General features: G+C 41.3%; 1 protein-coding gene across 1 annotated transcript; it reads left to right on the forward strand.

Annotated features, from left to right (window-relative positions):
- Positions 1-2,355: 2,355 nt before the first annotated feature.
- CDC37L1 (cell division cycle 37 like 1) lies at positions 2,356-10,608 on the forward strand. The gene is made up of 7 exons (XM_032205681.1): positions 2,356-2,528; positions 3,491-3,772; positions 5,548-5,638; positions 7,749-7,864; positions 8,183-8,305; positions 8,885-9,040; positions 9,888-10,608. The coding sequence occupies exons 1-7, from the start codon at positions 2,415-2,417 to the stop codon at positions 9,987-9,989; spliced, it is 984 nt and encodes a 327-aa protein (XP_032061572.1). The 5' UTR covers positions 2,356-2,414; the 3' UTR covers positions 9,990-10,608.
- Positions 10,609-13,730: the final 3,122 nt, after the last annotated feature.

Here is a 13,730-nt window from a genome sequence, read left to right on the forward strand (position 1 = left end):
TTAGGTAAGACAAACTATGAACTTATCTAACATCATCTACCTCATGATAATTACATCGATCCTCCTCTTATGACTAGGTGAATGTAAGAGAAGCTGCTCTTCTATGGAAGTTGTTTGCATTACGTCATGGTCAGAATACATCTATAGGCACTTATTGCACAGGAGCTGAAAAGCTGTGCATTCAGAGCTGTGCTCACCTGGAGATGTAGTAAAGGACTACATGAAAATTAAACTTTGTAGCCTTCACTTATGTTAATTTTGTAGCTATCTACTTGTGTCAATACCAACCTCTGAGGAAAGAGGGTTAAAAAAAAACAGGTAAGACACTGTTCCTCTCAAATTCATCTATTCCTGTTTTACAATGGCATCAGCATGGTTTTGCTTATCAAGACACAGACATTCTGTCTCGCAACTTTTTTTTTTTTTTTCCTAAACGATTTTCAAAGACAGGATGTCATTCACCAGAATTATAACCAATGAGAGTAGAGGAAAACCAAGAGAAACTGAAGACTCATTGTGCTCTCACTAGGCCCTGCTATCAAACTTCAGATCACAAAATCTTTAATAATAATAATAATAATAATAATAATAATAATAATAATAATAATAATAATAATAATAATAATAATAATAATAATTTAATCTATTCCTTTCTACAAGTGGGCCTAATATTTCATTTCAGTCATTCTGAAACATATGCAAAACAAGAATTACTTATCAGTTGTAAAGAAAATTAAGATTATGTGTGAATTGCAGCTTTTACAAGTTTGAGACATTAAACATTCTAGTCCAAATAATGTATCAAGCAAAAGTCACCTTTTCAAACCACATCTTCTCATGAAACAAGAGAGAGAAAAGAGGAGGAAGGCATCTGTCTCTTTGTGCTGACCCAAGATGCACACACTGAGATAAATGTGATGTTTCTCTGGCAGAAACACACCAAGGCATGTAAATGCAGGAACAAAAAAAATAAAAATAAAAAAAATTCACATGTGACTCCTTAGTCCAGTCTTGCACATATGCATCAGATGAAGTCTGCAGAGCTCTACATCAGAAGGGATTCACTAGGCAATTGGCTTTATTACCGATGAACTCAAAGGGGTGCTAGATAAAGCCCTGTCATATCTCATTTTGCATTTTGACCTTTTTTTTTTTTATCAGTTCACATAACAGGGACCAATTTTGTAGACCTTAGCTTTATACACTGCGGAAATGTTTAACACACACAAGGAAATAAATGGATGAATTTTATTGATGTCCTGGGTCTGGCTGGGATGGAGTTAAGTTTCCCCACAGCAGCCCATACAGTGCTGTGCTCTGGACCTGTAGCCAGGGCAGCCCTGATCTCACACCAGTGTTTTGGCTCTTGCCGAGCAGTGCTGGCACAGCGCTGAGCCTGGCTCTCCAACCCCCTCAAGGGTCGCTATGCTGGGGGTGGGCAAGAGGTTGGCAAGAGCTGACCTAAGCTGACCAAAAGCATATTTCACGCTATATGAAGTTGTGTTTAGCAATAAAAGGGAGGGTGGAAGGGGGAAGAGAAGGGACAGGGCAGGACGTTCATTATGAAGGTGTTCATCTTCCAAAGCAACAGCCACAAGCTACTGAGCAAGGCTCCTGGAAGTGACCAGACATCGATGCTGATGGGAAGCAGCACATTATTTTTTTTTTTTGCTCCTTTTGCTTCCTCATCACGGCCTTTTCTTTCCTTTCATTAAGCCACTTCTACATCAAGCCCACCAGTTTTCTTCCTCCCTATTCCCACCCCCCACAGTCCTGCTGAGGAAGGGGAGTCGGGGAACAACCGTCTGGCACTTAGCTGCCTACAGCGTTAAGCCACGGCGATTTTTATTATTTTTTTTATTTTTTTTTTATTTCGATCTTATATCTGATGAAAAGATTCATTACGAGGGACACACTCCTCGTTCGCACCAGAGCAGCAATCCCTTTCATTCCGTAAACACAACGCGGCGAGAGAAAGCTTATTTAAGGTTCTAATTTAAGGTTTTAATTTAAGGTTTTAATTTAATTTAAGGCGTCGATTTAACACGAGGTCTCCCTTTAACTTCAGCCTTCCGTTGAGCTGCAGCTTTTGATTTAATTCAGGGATTTCCTTGCACACCCGTCCCCGCCCCCCGGCCGCCCCCTCCCCTCACGGCCGCGGCGGTTGGGCGGGGCCCCGGCCCCGCGCGCGTTGCCACGGTGACCGCGCCCCCCCCTCCCCCGGAGCAGGCCCCGCCCCCTCCCGGCCGCGCCCCGCCCCGCGCAGGCCCCGCCCGCCGCGTCCGGGGGGGGGGCGGTGGCGGAGCGGCGGGCGCGCGGCGGCCCGCCGGTATTGCCGGAAGTGGCGCGCGGCCCTGCTTCCGGCGCGCTGTGGAAGCGCCGCGGGCGGCTCCCGGCGGGTCCCGGCGGCGGGCATGGCGCTGTGGCTGCCGCGCTCCCGGGACGGCGGCGGCAGAGGCCCCCCGGCGGAGGACGACGAGGAGCGGGCCGTGCCTCCCGCCGCCCGGCAGCGCCTGCTGGAGGCGCAGGTAGGGCCCCGGCACCCCCGCAGCTCGGCGCCGGCCCCCGCGGAGCCGCCCGGAGCCCGTCAGGAGGGGCCGAGGCGGGGGCGGGGGGGAGGCGCGGGGCCGCCGCCGTGAGGGAGGGCAGCGCGTGTGGAAGAGCTGGGCCGGAGTCGTTCCGGCGGCTACGCGGTGCCTGCGGCCGGGGCGAGGCAGCTTTGTATAAATACCGCTGCTGGGAATCGCGGCTGCCCTTCCGAGAAGCGGCTGCTATCGGGATTTCCAGCGTCCAGGGAAATCTGCGGCTTGTTTGGTGAAAGGGGGGGTGCGGGGAGGGTAAGGGGGAGAAGTGCTGCGAGCCCCAAGCAAAGTTGGCGTGAGAACTTTGAGGTATCTGTGTGGAAGTTGCCTTCGCGCAAGCTTTCGTGAGTGGTGGTGTCCTCTGTGCCCTTCTGCCTGAGGTTATCGGCACCACGAGCTTCATACGGTGGCATTGGGAGGCTGAGAAATGAATCCCCATGGATGCAGGTGGGAAGGCATGGATGGCTGAGGAAAGGCTTGGGAGGACGGTTTGCAAACAATCAGTCCCCTTTCTTCTGTGACTACGTACACCTAGATGCAACACAAGCACTGTTGCTTAAGAGGTCACTCTTTTCTCCCAGCTATGAGCAGTGACCTCCTCAGTAGATTCGACCAAAAAGACTGTGTGCTTATACTGGGTCTCAGCCACTTTGTAATTTAAATACCACTTTTACTGTTGGTTCAAGGGAAGAAACGCTTAGAAAGTTAATACAGCTTGAGTTAGAAATCTCTTCTAAAAGCCAGCCACCTGTACAAAACCATGTTTAATCGTTCCTGTGAATTTAATGCTGCTTCTAAGCTGTCTTCAAGATCAGCATTGTGTCTGGGATTTAAGCTTCTCTGTGCCGATATAATTTTTAAAATGTCAATTTTCCCTCCATAAATAGCACATCTGTTTTTTCTCACAGACCTACAACCAGGGGATTGAATTAGTCTGCCAAAAAGAAAAAGAGTTTGTGAAGCACTCTGTAGAATGCACGTGGAATCTTGCAGAAGCCCAGCAAAAACTTGGTAGTTTAGCACTGCATAATTCAGAATCCTTTGATCAAGAATGTGCTCGAGCAAAGACTGAAGCTGCAGAGATGAGATGGAGAGAAGAAGAGTGGAGGAGAAAAGAAGAAGCACTAAACCAGAGGGAAGGGCAGAATCCGTGGAACACAGATCCTGTTAGTAAGGAGGTATTTAATAAGGTATGACCCATATCAGTGTGCATGAACACATGCATTAGCCTCATTTCTCATTCCACTTGTTACTAGTCTTGAGTGTCTTCTGTGGCTGGTACAGTGAAAAATCAAGGTCTCTGTTAAATGATTTTTGTTTTTATTTTGCCCTGTGAAAGGGAGCAAGCTGCCCTCATACTACAGATATAGCTGATGTTTTTTTCTATAAGAACTGGGGATCAGAACTTGCAGTGTTCATGTAGTACACATTGTCAAACTGGGCCTGAACAAGAGCTTCTTCATGTTAGGAGTCTGCTCTTCTGGTGTGTCAAATTATCAAGTGTGATACAGTGTGCAACTAATAATGACTACTGTAATACAGGTTATTTAGCACAAATTCTTCTTAAGTAAAATTTGTTTAAACAATTCGATTTAAACAGCTTACCAATCTCATAATTTCACTGATTTAGCTGTATCAGGGCTGCAAGTTCCTTGATATTTGTTGTACACAGATCAGTATGTTCCTACCTGAGGACAGAAGTTTCTCAGAATTATTTGCTCGGTAGGCTATGGTATCCTTGTCTCTTAATTGGAGAGACATGGATTTGATGGATGGACAACTTTGTGAAGAATTGGCTGGATGATTGCACGCAGAATTGCAGTCAATGGTTCAATGTCCAAGTGGAGATCAGTAACAAGTGGTGTTCCTCAGGGGTCAGTACTGGGACTGGCACAAAGATGTTTAACATCTTTGGTGGTGGCATGGACAGTGGGATCAAGTGCACCCTCAGCAAGTTTGCCGATGACACCAAGCTGAGTGGTGTGGCTGACACACTGGAGGGAAGGGATGGCATCCAGAGGGACCTAGACAGGCCTGGGAGGTGGGCCTGTGCAAACTTTGTGAGGTTCAGCAAGGCGAAGTGCAAGGTCCTGCACCTGGGCTGGGGTAACTCTAACCACTCTAACCTCAGAGAGCAGCCCTGAGAAGCAGGACCTGGGGGTGCTGGTTGATGAGAAGCTCAACATGCGCCAGCCATATGTACTTGCAGCCCGGAAAGCCAACCATATGCTGGGCTGCATCAAAAGCAGCATGGCCAGCAGCCTGAGGGAGGTGGTTCTCCCCCTCTGCTCTGCTCTCCTGAGACCCCACCTGGAGTGCTGCGTTCAGCTCTGGGGCCCCCAGCACAAAAAGGACATGGACCTATTAGAATAAGTCCAGAGGAGGGCCAAGGAGATGATCAAAGGGCTGGAGCACCTCTCCTGTGAAGACAGTAGTCTTTCAGTACCTAATGGGGGCCTGCAGGAAAACTGGAAAGGGATGTTTGTCAGGGAGTTTAGTGATAGGCCAAGGGTAATGGCTTTAAACTAAAAAAGGATAGATTTAGATTAGATATAAGGAAGAAATTCTTTTCTTAGTGTGTGGTGAGGCATTGGAACAGGTTACCCAGAGAAGCTGTGGATGCCCCATCCCTGGAAGTGTTCAAGGCCAGGTTGGATGAGGCTTTGGGCAACCTGGTCAGGTTGGAGGTGTCCCTGACCAGGGCAGGGGTTTGGAATGAGATGATCTTTAAGGTCTCTTCCAACCCATCCATTCTGTGTTTCTATAATGAAACTTTTCCAATTCTATTCTTAGACAATATATTTTAAAAAAAGAAAGCCTTCTGAAGCATATGACATGACTCTAAAATTAGAATATTGGCCTTTGGATGGTAACATATTGAAATGTAATATTCCTATATATCACAAAAAGGTATGTTTGGAGATTTCTGTGATAGTAATATATTTATTTTTTTTTTATTCCTCAGAGTTTTATTAATCAAAAAAGAAAAGAAACAGAAGATGAAGACGTGTCTGAATCATTTATGCAAAAACACGAACAAAAGATTAGACACTTTGGTGAGTATGCTTTCTCCAACATTTTGCAGTTCATATTTCTACAGTATTTATGTAGGTTTTCTCCTTATTCTTGTACAGAACAAAAGCTAACGAACGAAATACCTAAAAGGCTGTCTAGCTTTATCTTATGACAACAAATAATAATTTCAAAGTGAAATAATACGTAAACTACAGCAGCTTCTTAGCTCCTGTTAACTAGTAGGAACTTTAACCTGAAACAAGTACTCAAATGGGCCTAAGACCTCAAAACTTAAGTTCTAGCAACTTTTTTTTTTTTTTTTTTTTTTTTGCTGTTCAGTGGGAGAGCACAGTATTATTCATAGAATTTTTGTATATACATATGCTTGTGATTGCCCGTATCTATCTCCTTCTAATAAGTGTTTTTTTTGGTGGCTATTAACCTGCAGGAGGAATGATTGATTTAAAGGCATACATGTGCAAATGCCTAACGAGTGTGTGTGCATGGAGTTGTGTTCCTTTAAATTACATTTAACTATCCACTAGGTGGCACTTCAGCTCCATTGTAATTGTTGGCCTCATAAGCATAGTTAATCTTAAAAAAGTAATCTGAAATGTTAATGGTTCTGTTAAGTACTTCCCATTCTTAGTTGCAGGCTGTTTTCAGACAATGATGTAGTATGGCTGTATTTGGAATTCCAGAGCAATCAATAAAAGGACTGAGTTGACAAAATTCACCTGATTGTGCAAACTGGGTTTTACTAAGCTATTTGGCATCTAGGGATCATATACTTTTTTTAGAGGAGGGGTTTCTCGTTTAGGCTTCTGAAAGGGTCTTAGAAAACCTTGCAAATACCAAGCGAGGCACAATGCTGTCAAGAGTATGCAAATAGTAACAATATTCATATATTCTCTTAAATACTTGAACTGCCAAGTGTAGTGACAACGTGTCCAGAAGATGTCTCTTCTGCTGCGCATTTCAGAAGAAAAAAATGGGCTTTCTTTTGTGTTTCCAGGCTAGGAGCTGGGCAAAATGACTTTGTTGTCTAAATTCAGATGAAGCGGTTATAGAAACAACCTGAATACAAGAGCTCATCAATTTTTTTTCTTACCTCTTAAATTCAAAGCAATGTTGTTATTTTAATTTAAAATACTTCAGAGCATTGTAAGAACTGCACATTAATGCTCTATCAGGTCTCTTTGTTCTGTGCTATCTGCTGTCAAAGAGCAGTGTAGACTTCACTAGCCATACAGCCCAAGTCCTTTTTCTGGATCCTGCTCTGCCTTTCAGGTGGTAAAGAACTTGTGCATAACATCTCTGTTAAAAACAGTTGAAAGAAATAGTCATAGGTGGTTTCTCTTTAGGTATTTGTTTGCTAGAATTAAGATTAGTTTAGGTCATTACTATTGAATTATCTTCAGCCAAGTTACATTTTTATGCTGATATATGGGTAAAACTGTGCATCTGGTTCCTGTTGCCAGTAAATGACTTCACTGTCAGTGATACATGAAGGATGATTTTCAGAGGTGGTCTGAGTATTGAGTTCTGGTTTTTGAACTCATTTCTTCAAATGAAGTAGCCTCATGCTATTGAAATTCAATCTTCAAGTTAACTCTCAAATAGTAATGTGGCTTTACTCTATTGAAATCAAGTTGTTTCTGTAATTACATTCAAATTTTCTAAACACCTAGAAAATCATGTGTTAGAGACACTTACATTTTCAGCAGATTACACATTTTCTTTGTGCCTTATTTGCAGACTTTTCCAGAGGATTTGTATTTGTCAGAATCTCTGAATACTCTATAAATTTTGTAAGCTACTTGATGATGCAACTATTAGATACATCTATACTACTTTGATACTGTATATGGAAGAACTGTTTAAAAATAACTTGTCAACAATGCTAGAGATGCATTAAAGTATAGGAAATTGTTAAATTTGCTTTTAGTATCTTCATGATCTGATTGTACCTTCTGGTAATGTTCTTTCAGTGCTAGTTAGACGCCTAAATAAAACCCTTAAATGTAGCTGTATGCTTTCATTATGCAGATAGTATACATACAGGGGAATGAATGCAAAAAAAAAAAAAAACTTTGCTGCATTAAGTTATCTATCTATCCATTTCAAACATCTTAACCTGTTTCTCATCAGGCATGATGAGCAGATGGGATGATAGTCAGAGATTTTTGTCTGACCACCCATATCTTGTATGTGAAGAAACATCTAAATATCTCATGTTATGGTGCTTTCATCTAGAAGCTGAACAGGTATGAACACCTTTGAATTGTTTGAAAGTATGCAGTTTCCCACTTTCACTATGTAAAAGCTGCCTGACTTCATTAGCTGTTTAACTTTTCTTCTTCCACTCTCTCTACCCTAGTTGGAAGGGAGAAAACAAACCAAATCTGTAACACCTTGTAACATTGGGTTTAATTCCTGCAAACAATCAGTCCCCTTTCTTCTGTGACTATCAGTTCTCATCTCTTTAGGAACTAAAAGAAAAGGAAATTCAATGTAATTTTATAAATACAATTCCAGGAAACATATTTAAACTAGAACTCTAATTTTACTTTATTTTTTTTCAGAAAAGAGCTCTGATGGAACAAGTAGCACACCAGGCAGTTGTAATGCAGTTTATTTTAGGAATTGCCAAAAGTTGTAATGTGGATCCAAGAGGCTGTTTTCGTCTCTTTTTCCAAAAAGCCAAAGTAAGTCAACCTACATAATGATGGTAGAAATCCTTGATGCTGTACAAAGGACCAATGTTCTAGTGCAGGATTCTTCTTGACCGTAAGATGATAAATATTTTATTGACTTAGTTTTACAAGAAAGATCTTTGTTAGCAGTTCTTTCTAGACAGACTATTTTGGTGTAATTCCAGTCCTGAAAACACAGGAGAAATTTTGTAAGACTGAATCTGTGGTTTACCGTAGAGTGTATGCAGTTATTCAGGATTGATGGATCTTAGTACGGCTTTTACAGCCATTCAGTTAAAATGCAAGTCAACTTGTGCTTTACTTTTGGCCATAGTGCCACAGCAAGCACTTGTTCTTCTAAGAGGACTGTCTTCTGAGTCGTAATAAAGGAAGGGCTAAAATTAATTTCTTTTTGCATATACTTGGATGAATAAATGATTTTGCTTCTGCATATAAGTACTACAGTTTGTCCTGAAAAGAAATTTTACCTGGATTTGCATTTTAAGTTGACTAACATTTTCACTGAATGAAATGCTTACAACTCAGAAGTAAATCTGTTTTAAGTGAAACTACTGATTTTTCTCTTTTCAGACAGGGGAAGGGTATTTTGAGGCATTCAAAAGTGAACTTGAGGCATTCAAGACAAGAGTGAGAATCTGGTCACAATCACATAGCTTTCAAGCTATCTTACTAGAGGATCCCAGTGTCAATCCTAGTCTTGTTGGACAGCTGACATCTTTGTCGCAGGTAGGTTCATGATGTCCAAAAATTAATTTAACTAAATTAGGATTGGTTGTGCTGAGAAGCTATACTTTTCTAAAATACAAAGAGGACTGTTCCTAGAACTGCCAGTAATATGTATGGATGTAATGGGATGTATTATCGATATGTAAGGCATATGTAGTCTTTTATTTTGCTTGCTTCGATTCAGAAAGTATCAGTGTAAGGTCAAAAGCATATGCTAGTTCAGTGCCATTGCACTCTTTTGTTTAAAAAGAAACACTGCATCGTAAAGCTGATGAGAAGCTAGAATTGTATTCACACTCGTTAACCACTAGCAGTGAAATGGGCTTTCAGTGTAAAATGGTTATGCCAATTCATGGAATCCTTCAGCTAAGTCAAGCGTGAAGAAAATCTCTTGTGATAAAACAAAACTGAGGGTGCTTACATCTTTTGGTATTGTACTAGTGAAGGCTACATTCTGGAATGAAGAAGCAACTTCAGAGATTTTCAAAAATTAGGTATTATGGAAGGAGTCACAGTTGAAACTACTTAACTTGAAATAATTTGGTTAAAGTACCTTTCAAGTAAGATTCAACAGCTGTATTCTAAGTTAATGTACAGACAAGTGCTAGAAATACTGAGACAAAATACAAGCTATGCCAGCTAAATTTAAAAAAGCATCTTGGCACAGTGCAGTATTACTAGTGATAATTTTTTTAAGAGCTTATTTTCTTACTGTTGCAAACTTAAGATAGACAACATGAAGAATCCACCTTAAGCTAAAATCTCTCTCTCTCTCTCTCTCTCTCTCTCTCTCTCCTCGTATATACAATTGTGGAGAATTAAGCTGTCAATTTTTCATCTGTTGCAGAACACAGGTGGTCTACAAGGTTCCATAAACACAAATGTCTGCAGTTTAAACTCTGTGATACAAAGAGATGAAGAAGAATCCAAAATGATGGACACAGTATAGTATTGTTAAGACTGAGGCCAAGTACTTTTTTCTTTTTTTTAACAAAGAAAAGAACATGGCTATTTTCTTGACACTTATTTTTCTGGGTACTGCACTTTATTTTTGGTGTCAGGTTTTTTTGTTGTTGTTGTTTTTTGTTTGGGGAGTTTGAAGGGTGGGTAATTCACAAAAACTTGTAATATTGTTTGAAAATGTGCTGCTAGGTTTTTGGTTGTCCTTGAAGAGCAGGGTTCTCATATTGCCGAATGTGAAACTGGATGTGTTTTCTGCTACTAACCTTGCCTTTCATGACTTTAGAAATCAAAGTATGAAAACAAATCTGCACAAATACAATGTTTACAAGAAGCAGTAGATTCTTGGTAGAATCTGCTATTGTCTTACTACAGATGTGGACATGTCTTACTCTATGAATATTGGAGATCACAACTGTATTCATGCTACCTTGTTGACATTATAAGCTCTCAAATTTGGTTATCACTAATAGCAATAAATCAATACCTGGTATCAGTATTTCAGATCTGGAATGGATTAGGTTAAAACACTGGCTTTCTACCTCTACTAAGGGGATTTAAATGTTACATTGTGCTTTCATTAAAAAGAGTTTGGTTTTGTTCTAAAACAAAAGCAACACTTGTCTACATATGAGTGCCAAGTTTTATGATCTCAGAGAGATTGACTCTCCTTTTATTAATAAGAGTAACTTAGGATTTTTTTTAAGCTAAGTTTCAGTATGTGGAGAAGTATTTGATGGAGGGGACAGATGGAACTTCAGGTAAAAGGGTTAGGAAAAGACTACACTTTGAAGAGAAAGCTTTGTCACGGTTCATACAGGGCAAGGTGTGTGCGAGTGTTTGGAAAGAACTTCATATGGTACTAAGCTAAAGTGGATTTCTGAAATTGCCAACTCAAACAGTTAAAGTGGAAAATTTTTAAAGCTTTCTGTTTTAGGATCTGGAAGTTCAAACTCCATAGAGAAGAGCCTTCCATAGAACCTTTGCAATCCAAAATTCTAGCCTGATTTTCCAACTTGCTACTGTTGTAGCAGTTCTACCTACATACAAAAATACACACTGTAGTTAGAACGGTCCAGTGGAGAGAGCTTGCATTTCAAGTAGTGGTACAGGTCTCTTTGTCCTTTAAAGGACTCTTGGTCCTTTACCGTATTATTCTGTAAGATATGGAAGTTTTAACTGCAGTATAAACCAGAGTGAGTATAAGCATAAATGCAGCAGCAGAAACATCAGCTTCAGATCCACTGATGGAAGTACCTTTTCTTGTTCCTAATACTTGCGTTCTCTAGCAGGTTTTTTGCAGACAAACAGGATAACATAGCAGTAGCTCTGTCCCCAGTGCAAGTTAGAGATAACTAGCTTCAGCTGTAAAGTGTATATAACATTTGGCATACACTCCAGAGAGGAAGAGTAAACGCTGTCTCCTCCTTAATAATTAGTTAAGAGAAACTAATGACTTCCAGTTGTTCTTTAATTCAATTCCTCTGTTATATACAAGGGTAATAAGAACAATGAACAGTGCACAGTGACTTACAATTCATAGAATCATGGAATGTCCTGAGTTGGAAGGGGCCCACAAGGGTCATCAAGTCCAACTCCTGGTTCCACATGGGAGTACCCAAAAATCACACCGGATGTTTGAGAGCATTGTCCGAACGCTACCTGAACTCCAACAGACTCTGTGCCATAACCGGTTCTTTGGGGAGCCTGTTTTAAGTTCTCATCACCCTCTTGGTAAAGAACCTTTTCCTCATGTCCAGCCTGAACCTCACTTGATACAGCCTCAGACCATTCCCTGTAACAGTAACGGGTCCTGTTACTGTCACCAGAGAGAAGAGATCAGTGCTGCCTTCTGTGCTCACCCCCTGTAAGGAAGCTGTAGGCTGCCATGAGGTCACTCCTAAGTCTTCTCCGTGCTCTGAACAAACCAAGTGATTTCATATGTCTTTCCCTCTTGACCCTTCACCATCTTTGTAACCCTCCTTTGGACACTCTAATAGCTTTATGTCCTCTCCATATTGTGGCACCCAAAACTGCACACAGTGCTTGAGGAGACCACACCAGTGCAGAGCAGAGCAGGATGGTCATCTCTGACTGGGAAGTGATACCATGCTTGATGCACCCCAAAAATCCAGTTGACATTTTTGGCTTCCAGGGCATGCTGTTTTTGACTTGTATTCAACTTTCTGTTGGCCAAAACCCCCAGGTCCCTTTCTGTGGGACAGCTCTCCAGCCTCTTGTCCCCCAGTCTGTACAGATAGCCAGGGTTGCCCCTTCCCAGGTGCACAATCTGGCACTTGTTCTTGTTGAACTTCATGTAGTTGATGATTGCCCAGCCCTCAGATTTGTCAAGATCTCTTTGCAAGGTCAACCTTTAATGGGCTAGCAGCTCCTCCCAATTTAGTGTCATCCACAAACTAGCTTAATACGCTTTCAAGTCCTATGTCCAATTCATTTGTTAAAACATTAAAGATAACTGGCCCTAAAATGGAGCCCTGGGGAACACCAACCCCACTAGTGACTGGCTGCCAGCCTGATACAACCCTATTTACTGTTATCCTTTGAGCCTAACCTGTCAGTCAATTGCTCACCCATCATATTACATATTCATCTGGCTGTATGCTGGACATTTTGTTCAGAAAGATACCGTGAGAAACTTTATTAAAGCTTTGCTGAAGCAACTGGCTTCCCTTGGTCAACTAGGTGAGTGACCTTGTCATAAAAGGAACTTAAGTTTGTTAAGCAGGGCTTTCCCCTCATGAACTTGTGTTGGCTATGACCAATAACTGCAAGGTCCTTCAGGTGCTTTTTAGTGAATCCCAGAACAATTTTCTCCATAGTTTTACCAGGCACTGAAATGAGACTGACCAGCCTGTAATTACCAGGGTCTCCTTTCTTGCCCATCTTGAAAATTGGAATCATGTTTGCCACCTTCCAGTCAATTGGATAGATTTATATGTATCGAGATCCTGCATAAGTTCAGTGATGGCTGGAAGTTTATCATTCCCACAGTCAGAGTTCTCCAACTCAGGGCTTTGGGACCATGGACAACTTCAACATTGTCAGTGTTGAAAACAAAGGCAAAGAAGGCATTAAGCATCTCTGCTTTATCTATGTCCCTGTTTGGGAGCTGACCATCCTCATCAAATAATGCACCAATGTTTTTTCTTTGCCGTTAACATACTTAAAAAAAAAAAAAACACAAAAAAAAACCACACAACTTTAGATCCTCTTTCTTGTTCCTCATGCTGCGTGCATTGTTACCACTAGCAGTACAGCCATATTTATCTAGTAACCTGTGACACGCTGTAAGTTTTTTTTTAAGTCTGTCATTAAAATTGGTTGACCAGTGTGGGAATAAGTCTCAAATCATAAGGTGTCCTCCTTGTTTCTTCTCCAGCTAATTGAAACTTACGTAGACTAACAATAAAGCAAACATAGCTGCTTTATGTAGAAGTCAAAATGCATGATTATAAATATGCAGAAATGTAATGGGAAGGCTTTCCAAATTCTACAGCATCCATCTTTTTTAGACTGTGTCAGTATTTATAACAGTAAAGTTACACATGAAAATGTAGTCCTCAGTATGACAGCTTTGTAGTCAATGAGTCAGTGCAAGAGGAGACTGAGACCTACATTAGTAGGAGGAGGCAGCTGCACCTCAGACATAACTTTCATCCTCAGGTTTTACTGACTTATCTTGAAACTCTCCATCTGGTGGGCATAAAAA

Source organism: Aythya fuligula, chromosome Z (assembly GCF_009819795.1).
Source record: "Aythya fuligula isolate bAytFul2 chromosome Z, bAytFul2.pri, whole genome shotgun sequence".
NCBI lineage: Eukaryota > Metazoa > Chordata > Aves > Anseriformes > Anatidae > Aythya > Aythya fuligula.

Bases quoted from the DNA above. Each gene is read 5' to 3' on its own strand.
- CDC37L1 (XM_032205681.1), top strand. From the start codon at position 2,415: ATGGCGCTGTGGCTGCCGCGCTCCCGGGACGGCGGCGGCAGAGGCCCC. The intron at 7,865-8,182 runs GTATGAACACCT...ATTTTTTTTCAG, and splicing joins TTCATCTAGAAGCTGAACAG to AAAAGAGCTCTGATGGAACA. The intron at 8,306-8,884 runs GTAAGTCAACCT...TTCTCTTTTCAG, and splicing joins TCTTTTTCCAAAAAGCCAAA to ACAGGGGAAGGGTATTTTGA.